This window comes from Phasianus colchicus, chromosome 1 (genome assembly GCF_987193195.1).
Source record: "Phasianus colchicus chromosome 1, bPhaCol1.hap1.1, whole genome shotgun sequence".
In the NCBI taxonomy this organism is placed as follows: Eukaryota; Metazoa; Chordata; class Aves; order Galliformes; family Phasianidae; genus Phasianus; species Phasianus colchicus.
In genome coordinates this window covers 25,285,889-25,305,479 of record NC_143436.1, presented here as the reverse complement: position 1 = coordinate 25,305,479, position 19,591 = coordinate 25,285,889, and the positions used below count along the sequence as shown (strand labels likewise).

General features: G+C 37.4%; 1 protein-coding gene across 1 annotated transcript in view; it reads left to right on the top strand.

The window, feature by feature from the left end:
- Nucleotides 1-19,591, top strand: part of CFTR (CF transmembrane conductance regulator) — an 85,217-nt gene that overhangs the window by 20,927 nt on the left and 44,699 nt on the right. The window contains exons 6-11 of the mRNA XM_031615378.2: nucleotides 748-911; nucleotides 1,285-1,410; nucleotides 4,721-4,967; nucleotides 6,994-7,086; nucleotides 7,627-7,809; nucleotides 10,670-10,861. Coding sequence (XP_031471238.2) covers nucleotides 748-911; nucleotides 1,285-1,410; nucleotides 4,721-4,967; nucleotides 6,994-7,086; nucleotides 7,627-7,809; nucleotides 10,670-10,861 — 1,005 coding nt within the window. The remainder of the gene's footprint in view (nucleotides 1-747; nucleotides 912-1,284; nucleotides 1,411-4,720; nucleotides 4,968-6,993; nucleotides 7,087-7,626; nucleotides 7,810-10,669; nucleotides 10,862-19,591) is intronic.

The window sequence follows — 19,591 nt, the reverse complement described above, 5'->3', positions numbered from 1 at the left end:
TTTGTCAGTTGCTCTGTTGATAGTATGAGGTTTTCATCCGTTGGAAGAAACAGGAAACTTGACATCAGAGGGACTCTACAGTTCCAACCGTGTGTCTTTGGCATATCTACTTTAAGCACTATTTTATTATACAGAGGAATGTGAGTTTGCTAGTGAGCTAGGACAAGTGTCCAAGTAGTGCACGAGTGTAGCTGTAACACAGAGCTCTGCGAAGGCTCTGTATCTCAGCCTGACAAGAGCATTTAGTACAAAATCTGAAGGAACATGGATGAAGTGGGCAGCAGTCTCCTTTAAATTTGTTGCACTCCTACAAGTCATCTCTTCACTAAAGTAATATTGGCCTTCTCTTTCAGATTAAATCACTAAGAAAAATCTTTTATGTACTTTTCATGTCTTGCAGTGATTAAAACTGCCAGTGTCAACAGCAAATTCTGTTTACTTTTACAAAGCTGTTTTTTTCCCCTCGTGCATACATAGCGAAGAGATAATTGTGTACTGAACTTTGCCTTACAAAAATCAAAGACTAGGTGTGGAATGAATATGTATTGTCATCATTATTAAGACCCAGAATGCTATGTGCTTGTAATCACAAGTCCTCCTTTATGAACTTGTTTTACTACTGGAAATATTTGTACCATCCCTCATTACATTTTTCAGTGTCGCTATAGTGACTTACTCATTTTCATGTAGCTTTCAAAGCAATCTGTAATTTTCAGTATTATTATTTGCTGCTGTGGTTTTCTGCAGGGTCTTGCTCTGGCTCACTTTGTGTGGATTGCACCTTTACAAGTGGCACTGCTGATGGGACTGCTCTGGGATATGTTACAAGCTTCTGCATTTGCTGGACTTGCTTTTTTAATAGTTATGGCCTTTTTCCAAGCCTGGCTGGGACAAATGATGATGAAATACAGGTGATGAGACTGCTTTAAAGGATTTTAATGTTTTTTTTTCTTAAAACATTGTTTTAAGAGGTTTATAGCACTTGACTTGGGATCTGTAGTTATGACATTGTTAGAAAACTAGCATCCAAAGAATGTTGGATGTGTCAGAAAAGTAGGGAGAAGTCTTTACTTCTTTAGTAGCAGCTATCTAATCTTAAAAAAAAAAAAAAAGGTGATGTCTAACATGCAGTAAATAGTGATAATACTTTATAGTACTGTTGGTAGTGAGTTGATGTTAAACATAAGTATATAGGAAAAGTGATTCATAAGATATAATGAGATATAAACTGACTATAGAGCATGAAATAAATGAAAATTAACCTACTGGCTTTTTACTTTGTAGGGATAAGAGGGCAGGGAAGATCAATGAGAGGCTTGTAATCACCTCAGAAATAATTGAAAATATACAGTCAGTTAAAGCCTATTGCTGGGAAGATGCAATGGAAAAAATGATTGAAAGCCTCCGTGAGTAAGTGGTTTTATTTTAGTCACATTTCTTACCTGTTCAGAGAAAAATGTTAAGTGACTGTGCACATCGTCTGTAGTCATATTAGTTAAGAAGTAAAGCACACAACTATTAATCCTCCATAAAATGAGCATGCATTCCCACACTACAGCTTGCTTTTTCCCAATTTGTCAAATTCACAATAGAGATTATTATTTTTATTTTATTTTGCTTCCTTATTTGCCATGATGGTATTTCAGTGGTTAGCTTGTACAGGTAAAACAATTGTGGCATCTGTGTTTGTTTCTGGCCAACCTTATCCTCATCTGACAGTAAAAAGCCCTTTTGTAATGGTTACTTAAGGCTTTATAAACTTTCCCATTCTGTGCTGGAGGAAACAGTATGACACCTCTGCAGTAATTTTCTGAGAAGTGCAACAGAGCTAGTTTTAGATGTGCCACACAATCTGTATAAGGAGTACAGTATTGCAGCTTCATGTATTCCTTCGGTACAATTACATTAATATTTATTATCTGTGGAAAGTCTTGTGTAGTGCTTATCTTCTCACTTACCATCGGGATTTCACTGGAACTAGCAGAGCTGAAGCATAAAGGAGGTAAAAGAGCTAACCCAGTTGGCTGAGAGCTAGAGGACTTCAGTGCTGATGGAGTCCTGGGGGAAGGGAGGAGAAGTGACAGATTGATTGATAGGTGATGTTGCATGAAGCAGAGTGTTTGTAGTCCTTTAGGGAACATTAGAATTCTGTGCCAGGTGTGTGATTGGTAAAATAAAAGAAAATAAAAGAAATATAAGTATCGTATTATCATGTAAATAAAAGAGGTGAAACAGTGTTATTAAACAAACACCCCTCTTCAGCTGTCTTCTGAAAGACAATATCAGAAAAATTAAGTGCTCTTTACCTTCAGAATAAGAAAGTTCTCAACATTATAATAATTATAATAATTTACTGTATGTGAGAAAACCTGGATTGAAACTGGAGATGCAGTTCTAGAATGGAATCAGGCTAAGATTCAGCTGGTGCCACTAGTACTGTGCATTACTTCTAGCAATTTTCAGACCACATTTTTAAGTAAATCCTGAAGAAATAAGGTATATGTATACATTCCTCAAAATGGTCAAGAAACCTGAAAAAACAATTACCATTTTACAGTTTATATTTACTGCAATACTTTATAGAAAATTTTGTAATGCTGGAATTCAATTGTTACCGTATTATGTGCGAATTTTTAAGAGACATGAAAGAATTCTAAAAATGTTATAGGATCAATCTATCTTTCTTCTGCTGCTCTTGCACCAAAATGCTGTATTTTCTGACTGATTCAAAAGCTCACTTGGTAAAGATATCACCAGAGCAGGCCAGTCTGTGAATGTCAGAATTTCAATTGTATTTTGCTTGCTGAGACAGCTCTGCAGGGCTTTACAATCAGTTGGTTTGTTAAGATGGTAGGAAATGAGATATTGTAAGTTAACCCATAACTGGATTTTGGCAACCATGCATCATAACTGTTGTTACCAAACTGTTTCTGCATGCTGGAAGTTTCTGGTGAAACCTAGTTTAACTAACCCTAACTTAATCAACTAGATACAACTGTGAAGTTACTCCTCTAGATCTGAGCTGCCTGGGCTGGCCATCCTGCAGGTGAAACACTGCTGGAGGCAAAGACCCCCAGGTAGCTGTGAAACTTCAAAGATAACAATGTGGGCTGTCTCCTATGTGCCTCTGAAGCCTGCGATGACAACTGTTCATAAAAGGTGTCTGAATAAATGCACTGCATTTCTATGGGCCGTATAATGTATTTGAATAAGTAAAAAAACACAGTGCCAAACTGTTACACCTGAACAACAGCATAATAGTGCAGAAAGTGAAGTTCAAGGCTTGAAGTGTCTGTATTTTGTCAGCTGGCTGGTACTTGAGAATGTACTGAGAAGGGTTAGTGCATTGGTTCTCCCTTGTTCGAGTGATGTTTGTAAGCTTCAGCACTGGGGGTGGTTTGGTTTCTATCAGACATTTTCATCAGATTGACTAAGCATTGAACTCCAAAATATTTGTTATCCCCATTCATGGCTGTCATGCAGTCTCATCCAAGTTCTGGAGATCCTTGAAAGGCCCTTTTTAAGGACCATAATTACAGCTGTGGTGGTTACATGTATGCCTGACTACTCTCTCTAGGCCTGTCTTGTGAATTGCAGACATAGCAAGAGGTGCTGGGTACCCTGATTCTAAACTAACTGAGCTCAGTCTTTCTCACAGGGACTTCCAGGAAAAGTGATAGGACACTGATGTATGTGGAAATCTCACAAACATGCAGTGTAGAGAGGAAAGTAGGTCCCACACAACCCCAAAATCTTGGACTCACTTTGCATGCAGACAGTTTCTCAATACCAGAAGATAAGTAAAGACTCTGATGCTCAGCCTTGCAATACCAGCAATTACCATCACCAGTGTGACTGTGAACTGCGAAACATCCTAGTGGTTAGAGCACTCGCCCAGCAAATGGGCACCTTGATTGGGGTCTAGATCCATCTCTGGACTTGAAAACCCTTTATCTTTCATTGATGCAGAAGTGCCTATGTTCAGGAAAAACTGAGTTGCTTTGTGCCTGGGAATGTGAAGTGAATGAGGTCAAAAGAAAGCTTTAGCACTTTTTATTTAACAGCACTCTGTAAGATGCATAAATGTTGTGGAGGAAGCTAGGAGTAATCATTAGTTGCATTCTTTGCATTCTTGACCACCCATGTTCTATGAACTGAGATTCAGCAGGAAAGATTGAGAGTACCCTGCCTTCCACCTCTTCCAGTTGAGGCCACCCGACACCTCATTTCTTGGGTGAGGCTGTTAGTAGGATGGTCTGCAAAAGGGGACGACACTATAAATGAATTGTAGATTGTTGGAGTCTTTATGGTTGTGTCTAGGAAATCTGACATGTAGGAGTGTCTGATTTCCCAGGGGATCATGTATCCAGATGATCAGATGAGAAGGGGAAGACATTTCTGGGAGCATCAGATATTTCTGAAGAGTTGTATCATGAACTGTAATGGCTTGTGGCTTATGAGGTATCTAAATAATGACATAGATCATTGTAACTTTGTCTGACAACTCTGAAGATTAGTGCCCAAATATAGCTGCAATTATTTTTTAAATGTAAATTGGATTTGAATCTCAGTCTTTTAATTGCATTCCTAAAAAATAACAGAAATGAATGAGCCTCTAGGTAAATTGTTTTACCAGCAGTTCTACCCAAAGATTTGTAAGATGTAAACTGTGAAATCAGATACTAATTCTTTGTTTTTTTTTTTTTAATTTTCTTAACAGAACTGAACTGAAGCTAACCCGAAAAGCTGCTTACGTGAGATATTTCAACAGCTCAGCCTTCTTCTTTTCAGGATTTTTTGTGGTGTTTTTAGCTGTGGTTCCATATGCTGTGACTAAAGGAATCATTCTCCGAAAAATATTTACCACTATTTCGTTTTGCATTGTTCTTCGAATGACAGTGACCAGGCAGTTTCCCGGGTCTGTGCAGACCTGGTATGATTCTATTGGAGCAATAAACAAAATACAGGTAGGGTGCCCACACTTCAACCTTCCCAAGTACGTAAGCTAATTCTTTATAGCACGTTATCTTGTCAGTTGATCAACAAAAGCACATGGCATTTGTGCAGACTTTCCGAATATACTATATAATGCTTTGATTATACACCATGAAATGTCATCATAAATCCTGATATTGTTATATGGTTCCCCAGGCAGCATAACTACAGGAGTCTTATGCTACCCGCCATTTGATTGTTTTGAAACAGGCATCTAAGCCTTTTTTTCACTGCAGAATAGGGAACTTAATAAAACTATACTTTTTGGTACTTAAGAGATGTTTTCCCTTCAGAAAAGGAAGTACAAAATTAGTATGTGTTTTACATAGCACAGCTTCCAGTAGTTGGAATCACAAACCTGCTGTTTTTCTAGCTATTAGTGGCAAGAACAGCAGGAGATTGTACAGCTTATGCAAATGTGCATCTCATTCATTATGAGTAGTAAACATAATTAAGGTACTGGTCTGCTAATTATTACCTACCTTACCTACCAAGATCAATTGCTCATGTACCAGCGTGAGAGGCTTATATGCAGAGTCAGCTTAGGGTAAACCTTAGTGACCTCTGTTTTGTCTACTGTTTTGTAATCAATCCTCAGAGAAAGAATTCTATTTTGAATCCAAATCTTAGGAATTTTAAAAAAAAGACTGTAGATGTTTTTCATTAAAATACAATTTTGTTATTTTTCAGCAAGGTAGAAATACCCGATATACCCAATATATCCAATATAGAAACACCCTTAAAGATCTTTATCAGAAATCTGAACTGTAATAAAGAATAAAAAGCATCTATTGGATTTTTGAAATGTCAAGAATCTAGCCTTAAGCCTGTCTATCTGACATTCAGAAGGTTGCCTCGTTGGATCCCAATTAGCACAGAGCTTGTTGCCAGGCTCCCTAGGCATTAGTGGTGGCATCCTGTCTCTCATATTTCCTGGAAGAGTGCATCTAATGCTTTTTCACAGAACTGGAAAGCCCAGTTGTCACACTGCTTTGTTAGTCACTTGTCTCTGGGGATATTAGCTATATGGCTCCTCTGGAATTCATAAATAATAATCTCTTTATGGTAGGTTTGCTACAGACCCCATATAAGGGCTTCACAGAATCCCCAAACACTGATCCCCTTTATTTGTCACAGGAAATATGCATACATACATAAAATGAATAAGCTATGCATAGATTTCTGTGATTTAATTTATTCATCAGTTTGGAGAGTTTGACTGATATTCTCCCTTACCAGATATTCTCCATATCTTCTTTGTTTGTCCACTGTATTACCAAGGCAAATCTACTTGGTCCCATATAATTTTGAAAGGTGATTTAGAGGAGATGGTACTTAAAGACTGCATAGCCTTAATAGAAAAAAGGGACAGAAAAGTTAAAGATCTTACACAATATAGAGTTACTCATATTTTCATTATCGTGATACTCATTTATCCTTATCCCAGAAGATAACACAAGTAGGAATGCTGATTTCTGTCATTGGAAATGACCTTACGTCAGTGCTGCACTAGTCAGTGTTATCATCTGCCTTTTGTGCCCACATAATTTAACTTCATTTAAGCTTTCAGTTTTGGAATAGTGTGTCAGCAGCATTTAGCTGTTTAGTTTCATTGTTTAACAGAGTAACCTTCAACATCCCACTCCAGAAACAAAGCTTTATTTGAAAAGGATTAAGTCTGGTGGCTAATGCTGCCTCAAACAAGTCCTGAAAGTGAACAAAATGCTATGTTTTGATATTCTTTCTAAACCAGAAGCAAATACATGCATGCTTATATTTCCACTAACAATGAAAGAATCGGTAGCTTCATAAAACACTTCTTTCTGAATCTGAAAGACACTGTAGAAGCTGCATTTATGCTTCACGCAAGGGCACGAGAATGCAGTAGCACTATCAGAAATGTTAACTGGTGCTCAGCATTGGCAAGTCTGCATTGCTCTGTGGGACTGACTGTCATCCCTTACCATTTCCTGTCATCTGCTTTCATTGTGTTTCTAGGATTTCTTGCTAAAAGAAGAATATAAGGCCCTGGAGTATAATCTAACAACAACTGGGGTTGAGGTGGACAAAGTAACAGCTTTTTGGGATGAGGTTTGTACTTTTACCCCAATTAAATTCAAATACTGACTATATATATATATTATATATATATAGACACATATTTACCAGCATTTGACTCATTGTTCTCTGATAAGAGCAGACCTTCATTTTAACTGGCTTCAGCTGTCTGCAGGTAAGGAATATGTGGCAAGTAATTAACACATAATATCAAATTATCCATGGTGGAGAAACGTTGGAATAAGTTTTTTAGTAAACGGTAAGGCCTGTAACTTATTTCAAATTTAAACCATCCTGAAACAAAAATCAATCTCTGGCATGTATAAATATCTGAAAGCTGTTCAGTTAGAGGAATATTTTGCTTGTGTCAGCATATTTAGGAGCAAGTACAATGTGGATGGTAAAACAGATACAATTTTAAGAATATAATAAATTGGTTATGGATAGGAAAAGTAATGTCAGCAAAGTAAGTCCATAGGCTTTCATAAGTCTATAGTGTGATACATGTGTCTGCATATGTATGTTCCGTTCATTTTTTGTGTATGTACCAACATTCCAATATGTGTGTTGCAGGGAATTGGAGAACTCTTTGTAAAAGCAAAACAAGAAAACAACAACAGCAAAGCTCCTAGCAATGACAACAATCTCTTCTTCAGCAATTTTCCCCTTCATGCTTCACCTGTTCTTCAGGATATAAATTTTAAGATCGAGAAAGGAGAGTTATTAGCTGTTTCTGGATCTACAGGATCAGGCAAGGTATTTCTCTTTCTGTGTTTCAACAGAAGTCGTATTAATTTTAAGGAATATTTTCGTGTTGTCTGTATTGTTACCAGTATTGTAACCAGTATTTGTGCTAATCTGTGCTTTCTGTAAAAGTAGCAGCTGCAGGAAGAATGTATGAATAAAATATATTTCAGTAAAATGATCCATCCTTATTTTAGATTTTACTCAGTGGCTAATGTGAAGAGGAGTCTGCTGGATAGTTTTTGTACATACAAGGATATAGGCTTAGTAGAGAAATACCAACTTAAATTACAAATCTGTTTTCCATGGGAACTAAAAGGAGGTTTGCAGGAGTAATGCTGACTGTAACCTTATGCTGGTGATCACGATGAGCATCTCCCTGCCTTTAAAACAGTGAACTAGAGAACATTACATGGATACCCAGGTCGCTCAGTGTGCTTGAAAGCAGGGCTTTTTCCTGCTTTGCTAAAATTTTAAGGAAAAATTTGAAAACAAAGTGGTCAGTAATCTGACAAACTAATTAGCCAAATAACTATAATGCATACTCTGGATACATGACATACCTCATCATATAGGCTCCAGATCATTCAGTACCTAGCTCGAGCTCACACTCTCAGTTCCAGCTGAAAGTCTGGAGGACAGGATTGGGGCAATGCTGTTCAAACTGGTGGAGTACTGAGAGAAGTTGTGGTTTAGATAAATCATCATCATAGATCTGGAAAATGTTATAAATGCATTTTGTTTGCAGATAACACATTCAATTGACCTTGGTACTATCATAGAATCATAGAATCACCAAGGTTGGAAAAGACCTACAAGGTCATCCAGTCCAACCAATAACCTATCACCAATAGTTCTCACTAAACCACATCCCTTATAAAATACACTGAATTGTAATACTCTTATTCACTTCAAGCTGTAAGGAATTAGATACAGTATTTGATCTTCAGGGAACCTTCTGAGAAGGCATGAAAAAAAAAAAACATTAATTATGGATTTGGCAATTTTTCCCATTTAACAAATTATTGGTGAAAGTATTCTGACTTCCTTTAATTTCACTGATCAGGACTCTTTTGGATGAGGAGGCTCCCTCTCTGGAGATTTTCAAAAGCCATCTAGACATTGTACTGAGCAGCCTGCTCTAGGTGTTTCTACTTGAGCAATCAGGTGTTGGTCCAGATGGCTTCTAGAGGTCTTGTGCAGTCTCAGCCATTCTGTGATTCTGTGTAAAGTCTGGTTTGTTGAAGTCAGTGGCGAGGACCCATCAATTTCAAAAGCGTCAAGGCTTCAGTATTATTTTTCAGAAATGATGCCATTGCAAAAGACATGAGGCTGTCCTCAAACTGATATGCTGGTATACATCTTACTGTGATAGTTCTGAATTAACAGAAGAATTTTATTATATTGCTGAAGTCCTCATTAATCTAAGATGGCTGATGCTGAAGCTCATACTTGTAATACAAAGGTATCAGTTATTGTAAGAAGGTTGTTTATATATTCCATTTATTCAGCTTAGGAAAACTCAGATCACACTGTGCTGTAAGCAATTGTATACATACAAGAAATTTGCATTTTTCCAGGCAATAAAGATAAAAAGATTAAATATTATCTGAAAGGCAAATGTAAAATAAGATTTACACTTAGCCTTCCAACAAAGTAAGTTTCTCCTTTCCTTCCAACCTTTCAGTGGGGTTTCTTTCTTGTTGATGGTGTTGCAAATTCCAGGAATTGTCAGGCCAATGGAACAGAGTGTGTACTTATTTCTTCTCTCTGTACTATGAAGCCTGATATTAGCTCTTTAAAACAGCTTCATTAGTAGATGTTTCTGGTCTTTTTTTTTTTTTTTTTTTTTTTGTTAAACTTTAAAGAATACAACATAAGATATTGCAGCTCAACATCCAGTGTGCAAAACATCCTAAGAGATTATCCTTTGTATGTTCAGAAACTTCTTACTCAGCTTTTTGGGAAATTCAAGTTCTGGTATGATGGGAAGATGTCTCGTGATACTCCCCCTGTATAACTTCTCAAAGGATATCTTTGCTTGAGAACATAAAATTGTGTCTTAGATAGATTTTTAGATCTTTGGCTGTTATGTCCCAGCTTTGTTGACTGTTTATTTGTGATAAGAACACCACTGGAATGCCTCTGTAACATATTTTTCCTTGTATTTCTCAACTCTGTTCTTTGATCAAGTAGCTAGTGATGTGTGACAAGGTTACTACAAGCTACTGATTAACTTTCAAATTATAACATGTTAGTGCTGAAATTGCAATCAATTCTTTTATGAAGGGAAATAGCAAATATGCATAGGTCATGTATTCACGTAAATGAGTTAACAGTTACAGAGAAGACTTCAGATCACAATGAGCAGTTGGTGAGCAATTGCATCCATAGAGATAGCACACTTTTCAAGGCAACGCAGCAAAAGGGCTATAAACATTAGCAAGGTTGTAAACATGAACTGTGTTGTACAAAGAACAAGCAAAATAGACAGTGGTGTTAAAAATCAAGTAACATTCACCATAATTACTAATACCTGACATCCATATGCCTCCCACAGATACTCACATTTTTACCTTGTAAAACTGCTGCAAGTTTAATTAATGAATGCTTTTGCAGCCACATGCCTTGTTTATAGGCTATCATACGGTTTTTCTTGTTCAGTGAATAACTTTCTCTCAGTTCAGGGGCCTTTCAGAACCATACACATCATGAAAATCTTCAGTAATTGTGACTTGTACTAAATTAGTGAATAAAGGGACACATTTTACAGAACAAAAGTACCATCTTATTATTTTAAAGGGATTCCTATTTCATTTAGCACTTGTGATTGTACGGATCTCTGATATATGAACCATTCATATTTTTTCAGACTTCTCTTCTGATGTTGATAATGGGAGAACTGGAGCCTTCTCAGGGTAAAATTAAACACAGTGGAAGGATATCATTCTCTCCTCAAGTCTCTTGGATTATGCCTGGAACAATCAAAGAAAACATCATTTTTGGTGTATCCTATGATGAATACCGATATAAAAGTGTCATCCAAGCCTGCCAACTGGAAGAGGTCAGTCATCTAGAACACTTAAAACCTAATTGTAAAAAAATTATACTAAATAAGAGTCAGGGGGTACATTTTTAAGTAAACAAGAACTCATTCTGGCATTCAGATTTTGTAGAATTACAAGTCAGCCTATTGCCATCTCCTTCAGATATATACTGATGGTGCTGGTTCTGGGAGTTTACAGAAGAGAAGTTAAATCAGCTGGCTCAGATACTGTAAGGTTCCTGTGTTCTCAGTCTTTCTTGCTAGTTGAAAACCTGGGTAAATGATGTAAAAAGTATTTCTTCTACATTTTTTCACACTTAGTGTATAATTTTTACATTATTTATTAATGGAAAATGCTCTTTGTTACATTTTTAGGAAATTAGTCTGCTCACTTCCTTTTGCACCTCAAGTAATGTTCTGGGGATAATTAAAACTCTCTGCCAGAAACTTGTATTTTTTAGAGGAATATCTTGACTGAGGTTGTGCTTTTCTTTGTGTGAATGCCATAAGTTTTCACATTGGAAATTACAGTAGGATCAATCTTTATGTGATGTGTAGTCTATAATGAAGTCAGAATGCCCTTGTGTTTGTTTGATGTTACCAGAGGGTAATGTAAGAAACAAGCACTTTTTCACATTGCAGTATACAAAAGGACCCAACGTTTTAGGCCTTTCCACACTTACTGCTCTGCCATAAGATCAGGTGTTTCCTCAGCAGCATGCAGATGAAAACAATAAATATTTAACTGTGCTGAATAGGATCTTTCTTTAGGCTACATAGTGAAACATTTTACTTTTGTGCCAGTCAAGCAAGAAAACAATAGCCAGTCTGTTTAAAAATAAGATGAGGTTACAGTACTTTATCTCAGAGCAGAGTATAGTCAAGTGATAAAGTAATCTGTTCTTACGTGTTTATGGCCATTTCAGTCTGTGTTTGGATTGTGGTTTGCTGGAAATCTTCTTTGAAAGCTTCTGAGGACAGGAGAATTAGCAACTTCTGTTTCAGGCATTCTGAAGAGAGTAGTCCTTAACCCCAGACTTAAAAAGTTGTAGTTAATGCCAAATCTCCAAGGGACAGCTGTAGCAGTTCAAAACTTTCCATGTCCAAGGAGGCTTTCCAGCCTAGGCCTGGCTAGAGCAGAAGGTTTTTAATGATGGGTTTGTTTGGTGCTGGTGGGCCAGCTTGGTGTCTCCACATCAGTGAGATAGATTGATGTTTCGGTGTCGGTGAGCAAGCTCAGTGTTTTGGCACTGGTATGATACCTCGGTGTTTTGTTTTGGTAGGATGGCTCAGTGTCTCAGTAGGCTGGAGTTCCTTTGTTCTCCAAACAGGCTCAATCAAGCCAGCTTTGATCTGTGTGGGTGCAGATCTGTGCAGAACGATATGCTTCACCTCTAGCAGGGCTCATTATTTGAGGCCAAGTTTGATATTTATAAGGATACTTTCTTCTGTGCTGAAGCTGAATAAATTGGGATGGCCTGAAGAGAAGACAGAATGGTCTGGATTTAAGCCAAATGCATTACCTTATTACAGTTATACTTGCTAGTCTCATTAGCGTTGAATTACAAATTATCAAGTAGGACTGAGTATAGGAAGTTTAAGGATGGTTTTAAAATATTAATTCCTAGTTTCTTCCCCATTGTGCACTTTTTAGGGTTTTATTATGACAAGAAGAGTTAATGTTTTGTTGGTTTATGGTTGTGTTTTTGTTCTTTTGGAAGAAGGAATACTGGAGGATTTCTGCCTAAAGGAGCTCCCTTTACATTCTTCTCTACAATTTGTGTAGGTAGTTACATACTGCACCTGAATGCAAGAGGCTATTGTTTATTTTGTCTCTTACATGAGTTCTTCAAGGTGGACCAGAGTTTGGTGATAAAAGAGCTTGTTTCCTTATTGCACATATGCTGGAAGTCAGTTAAAAGGCATCTCTCAACAGTGACTAACTGAGATTTTCCTTCAAGATTCATGCTCACAAAAAAAAAATGGTTTGAGGAAGACAAAGCCATTTCCTTTGACCTAATGATAAAATGGACACAGAATCATATAATCATTTCCTTTTGAGTGGAAAGGGATCCTTAAAGGTCATCTGCTCCAATGCCCCTGAAATGAACAGGGACATCTACAGCTAGATCAGGTATACTCAGAGTCTGGTCCAGCTTGACCTTGAATGTCTCCAGGGATGGGGATCCACCACTGGGCAACCTGTTCCAGTGCATCACTAAAAAGTTCCTTATATGCAATCTATATCTCCCCTCTTTTAGTTTGAAACTATTTCCCTTAGTTCTAAAACAACAGACCCTGGTAAAGAATCTGTCCCCTTTCTTCTTATAGCTCTCCTTTAGATACTAAAAAGCCACTATCAGATCTCCCTGAAGTCTTGTCTTCTTCAGACTGAACAGACCCAGCTCTCTCAGCCTGTCTCTGTAGGGGAGGTGTTGCCCTTGGATCATTTTTGTGGCCCTCCTCTGGACAGACTCTTAAAGGTCATATGACTACTTGTCATAATTTCAGGAAGATGCTGTATATATATATATATATATATGTGTGTAATGCTGAAGAAGCGTGAAAAAAGTGCTCAAATTCTATTTTGAATGTGTTTCTATGAACCAGCAGCATGTCCTTATGGCCAGGAAAACCAGCAGTATCCTTGAGTGCATCAAAAAGAGTGTGGCCAGCAGATTGAGGGAGGTGATCCTCCCCCCTACTCTGCTGTGGTGAGGCCACATCTGGAGTACTGTATTCAGTTCCGGGCTCCCCAGTTCAGGAAAGATTTTACAGCATAGCCTGCTTTATATGTGTAAAATGATTCAGAACTTGTTCATAATTACATTTTTTGATGTTACCGTTCCTTACAGGGAAAGTAGGACATCAGGGGAGTTAAAATCACGTGGTTCTAATTACAGGCATTTGGAAAGAGACAAAGGTTAAGAGAAGAGCAGTATGTGATAGAACAACAGAATGACTACTTTGGAGTTGAGATGAAGAGATTGTAGTGTGTCTGGACTCACCCTTATTCATGCATAATGTTGAACTTGAATGCCAATACATTTTAGTCACATGATAGTATGAAGTGTCACAGTAAAAAGCATTCCATAGAAAAGGTAGAAGGGGAACTTGATCTTCTACCACTGCTGTCTTGTTTTATCTTTCCTCGGGAAATAGCGAATATCCTAGCAAGTATGCAGTGTGAATACATATTTTAACAAATCTTTCAAAATGAAGATAAAATTAGTCAGCACAAAGCAGTAGCCCTCACCATTTATCAGTTTTTCAGTAGCCTTGTTGAAATATACTGTTTGAATGAGTTTAATTCTGAGTGTGCAGATACTATTGCATTTATTGCTTTTAGCATCACTGTTGCTGTGCTATAATAGAGAAAAGACAAGATGTGACTGAGGCAGTCTGAACTCTCTTTCTTCTAAAGAAAGTCCCCATATGCTAGTTTAAAAGTAATTAAAAGTAAAATAAGATAAACAGGTGATACTTCAGCTTATGCTACCTTTCTTTTTTTTTTTTTTTTTTGACAAGGTGTTTTACCCTTTTTATCAAGTACTTTTCATCACATTCATGATAAAAGTCAATTAGAAGGTGAACTTCTTCCTAGCACTTCAGATTAAAGACCAATTAAGTAAGAACAAATTCAGTGCTGGGAACATCCTGCATGATTCACCACTTTTATTCACATTGTTGAATGGCAAAAAATAGTGGGAGATGTGAACTGCATGAATTTATATGTCTATGGAGTCTTGCTACTAAATATGAGGTAATTCCACAGGTGTATATTCCATAGAGACTGAAGGATTCTACTAATGTAATGGAAAGGATAAGATGAATTTAAACAGGAATTTGTAAGAATAGCCAATGGGTTTTCAACATCTTTATTACCGATATGAAAAAAATGTGGAAAGAACATGGCTTGATTTTTAAATTTTTAATTTGAGAAATAATAAATATAATAATTTGAAAATTAATAGCCTACAATAAACTGGAAGTGGGTTTTTTCATTGTTTTTTATCACTTGTTAAGTTAAAAAGGTGAAGCCCTTGAACAGTTATAGAGGGAAACTTCAAGGCTACATTCTGTTAGCTTTGAACAAAATTGTCCCAAGAGAATACGTTTTTCAAGTCAGAACAGCAGAAACAAGCCCATTATAGTTATTCTTGTTAAAAAATAAACAAGGACTGTATCTCATTTGAAGGGAGGCAATACTTCATTTGTTTTAAAATCATAGTTTTTTGACTTCTGGTTTTGCCTTTGTGAAAGGTAAAAAATATTTTTCCACCTACTTAATTAATTCTGCCCTTCAGTGCTTTCCTAAGAGGCCATAAACCCATAATAGCAAGCTACCTGTAAGAAGCTGCCACTTTTAAAGTAAACACATGTTCTGATTTGACAGGCACCACCTGCTCGTGAATGTAATGTTTAACGCTGCTTGCAAACAGAGAAAGTGTTTCCTTACAAAATCAAATCATATAACAGCATACAGGAAGCATGCAACGACATTCTGTCCTTTTTGAGCTGCCTTCACAGGGAGTGCATGCAATACATTTTCTGCTTAGATCATAAGAAAATTATTAGAGAAAGAGACAGTTAATATACCAAGCCCTCATTTGTGCTCCTTTGTATTTGGCATCTCCTCAGAAAGGATGGCATCTACTCTTCGGTGACTGGTTCTCTGCAGTGTCAAGGATGCCCTGAAACAGAAGCACATATCCTTACTTATCATCTCACTGTGCTTCCCCAGCCCCTTTTATCAGTGCTGACTGTTTGGGTTTTTTTTGCAGCTGTCTTATTAGTCTGCACAGAATATCACATCTGAAGCTGACTACAGGTGCACAATTAAACTAAATCTGTAGGAGTTGTGAGGCAATTTGACAGCTTTTAGTCAGACAGTGTGTGAAATACTTTGCACCCCGTTTTGTGGTCATTGTTCACAAGGGCTGCTGACACATTAGAAAGCGGAAGAGAGGAACAATAAGGACTCAAATCTGGCTCTGTGTGCTTTATAGTAAGCAATTCTCTGCAAGAGGATATTAAGAGGAAGCTTGGTTACCTAATCATGTGGATGTTTGCAATGTGGGTGTTCATGAGAAAGCAGGTTACCTAGGCTGCCTTCATAGATAGGGACAGACACAGGTATGCCAATGTGAAGTTCCTCTCATCCTAATGTAATCAACTAAAATAGCATAACTGAATTCCCTGCATGTTTCCTCTTTAGTTTTTAGAGAAAACAGGTAGCTTAGATGTCTCATTTAGCAACTAAGAAAAGACAGATATTGTCTGACTAGTTAAAAAATTAGGAAAAAAAGTGCCACATTTTACACATTGAGAACAGTGTTTTCATAGCATGAAGGCATATAAAACTATTAAATAATCTTCAATTAATCTTGATTAATCTTGATAACAAAGAATCCGTATGCAAAAAAAAAGTCTGTTCTGTTTCCTTTTTTTTTTTTTTTTTTGGTGTGTATGTGTGTTTTTTAAGCAAGACCATATTTATTATATACTCTGGAAAGAGTTATTACCTTAAATTATCTCAGCATTATTCTTCTGTACCAATCCCAAAGGTATTATCAATTGCCCTTATTGATGAGGCAGGTGAATATGACTTACACACAGTTAAAACTACAAACAAATATTAAATAGAGTGCTTTCTCCTTGAGTGTGAGATTTGTTAGCTAATATTAGAAGATCTCATAAAAATAATTACGATCTATGGGAACAGGGGTTGGGGAGAGAGTGTTAGGGTTCCTCTCTGAAAGTAATGGCTCCTATTTTATTATACTGACCCACGATGTCAGAGGTGGATATTGCTGGTATGGCAGTAGAGGCAGATCCTTCCCACCAGTATTCCATTACATGTTGTTGCCATGTGACTGATGGCAGCAGAGGGGCAGTCTGACAAAATGACGTCTGATGCAGAAGTGCAGATGCAGCAGAGATGTGTCATGGAATTCCTTCACGCAAAAAAAGTGTCACCCATTGACATTCGTTGACTCTTGCTGAATGCTTATGGAGAGCAAACAGCAGATGCGAGCACAGTGAGGCAGTGAGTGGAGTGTTTCATCAGACATGGCAGTGATGTGAAAGACAAGCCATGTTCTAGATGGCCATGCACAGCTGTTACACCACAAAATGAGCTCATCTGCATGAATCAAAAGACTATTACTAGGGAACTGTGTACAGAGCTAAATATCAGCTTCAAAGCATTGGTAGCAATGTTGAATATCACAAATTTTGCATCAGGTGGGTCCTATGAATGCTTACACAGGCACATAAAGAACACCATATGAAAGTTTGTCATGACTTACTGAATCAATATGAGGCTGAAAGTGACAGTTTCCTGGGTCACACTATAAACAATGATGAGATGTGTTGTCACCATTATGAGCTGGAGTCAAAATGACAGTCTATGGAGAGGCAAAATGTGAATTCCCCATTGAAGAAAAAATTCAAGACATAGCCCTCAATGGGTGAAGTTATGAGATAGGAAAGGGGTAATCCTTCTGGATTCCCTGGAACCCAGACAAATCATCAACTCTGACCACTACATCATGATGCTGAATAAGCTGAAGGCTCGAACTTCCAGAGACAGGCAGAAAAGAAAACTTATCCCAAGATAACACCAGGTTCCATACCCGTTTGAAGACTGTGGAGTATGCTGTCAGTCTTGCCTGGGCTGTCCTATAAAACCTACCACATAGTCCAGATTTCCTTCTGACTGCCATCTATTTGGGCCAATGAAAGACAGACTGTGTAGGCAACATTTTTCTAGCAACAAGACTGTCACAACAATTGTGAAATTGTTAAGTGGGTCAACTCTGTTGGTGCAAATTTTTATGAGTGTGGCTTGCAGTCTTTGGTGAAATTGCACAGCTAATGGTGGTGAATATGTTGGAAAACAGTGTTCTGTAGCTAAGAATTTGCTCTATCAAATAGTGTTGTTATGCATCTGTTATAGTTTCCATGGAAATAAATAGGAGGCATTAATTTTGGAGCAACCTATGTATATATTAAAGAAAATCCAGTAAATGCTTCATTAATTAGTATGCTGGGTTTTGTGCCATTCAGCATCATTACATTAGATTTGTTCCTGGCTTAATTTCACTTCCTGCATAAAATGACAGCAAGGATGTATTTGGACCAGCCCTACATACTTTTTTACAATAGGTAATGCATGTTCCAACAAATAACATTGTGTGTCTATTGGACTTCTTCACTCTGTTTACGCCATTGAAAGAAATTACTAACCATTTTTTAATTATTATAATTACAGCCTGAAAAGTTCTTTGTCTTTTCCATGCCATATATTACCCTGAGGTGAAAGGTAGAAGAGAACAGAAGGGGAACTCATTAAAAGTCTGATTAAAATTCCATGTTGACACACCTGCAAAGAAATATATCAGACAAAATCCAACCACCAAAGCAATGGAAGTTCTGGAATTAATTTTAATAGGGCTAGGATTTTACATTGATGACAGGGAGAGATATACTGGGCCCAGTAATAACTGGGGTTTATTTGGAAGAAGATGTAGAAACAGGAATCAGCAATGGCACCAACAACATTGCAGGCTTCAGTAGAAATGTGAAGCAGTTGAAATCAGCTTAGATATTTAGGTATACAACAGCACAAATCCCAGTGTACAGGTGAAAATATTGGGTAAATGACAAAGGTACAGATGTGTAACATGACTTCTATGTGCAGAGTGAAATTGGAAGGGATCTGAGCAGGTCATCTCACTTAAATGCCAAAAAAGCCTTTATGCCAGAATTCCATACCTCCTTTTGAAGTTCTTCATGGCCTATAGGAAAATTATTATATTTAGATAATCGTGCTTTAAAAATGTTAGCACTATATTTTGCATCCTTCTTTCTGCAAATGTCAGTTAGTAACAGGGATTTGTTTGTGCAGGAAGTAACTAGTTAACATCAGAATAAGTTAGAAATCACCTGCAATAGCTTTTCCATACATAAAAGCCTCTTGATTTTAAGGTCAGAATCCTCTGAGCCAGGAAGTAAATGCTATTATCAAATTAAAGAGTTGGGAGAATCTCCCATTTCCTGATGGATCAGGCAGTCAATTTCTAGTCTTTGAGCTGCTGGACTTTAATCTGTCACTGATCCAGGACTGAACAGCATTGTTACTCTGTTCCCGAGGTCAGGGCAATTTACAGGGGAGGAAGAAGGAAATGTTTCTCTGGCAAGATTTTTATTTATTTATTTGTTCGGCAAAACCTGCGGGGCCTGTGATATCCAAAAGAGAATGATTAGCAGTCAAAATCTCAATACAGGTGATCACAGTTGTATTATATCAGACTTCATGTGAAATGTTAACTTCTAGAGAACAGCTCAGCTTAGATTGTATTTCCCTGGAAGTCTGAAGAGCCTGGTTCAGCCTGACTGTATGTCCCAGCACTTCTCTGTTCACATGGGGGAATGATGCAGATTGCATATTCAGAGCTGGAATCGATCATTCTTATACAGATACCACAGCTGGAAACAGGAGTCCTGTGCTAGCTGGGGACAGATGAGATAAAAGGTGTTCTGACTGTGCCATAGGGAAGAGTTTATCTTTTTCCTCCATCATTTAATTCCGTTTCTTCTCTGCCACTGTTTTAGTAGCAGAAGTTATGTTCTCTGACTGGCCAAAGATTTTGATCACTTCCAGAATAAGTCAAGCTTGTTTCTTTCACTGAAAAGTACCAGGCATCTGCTTTCTGATTTCATAAATAGTGATGCTTTGAAAAA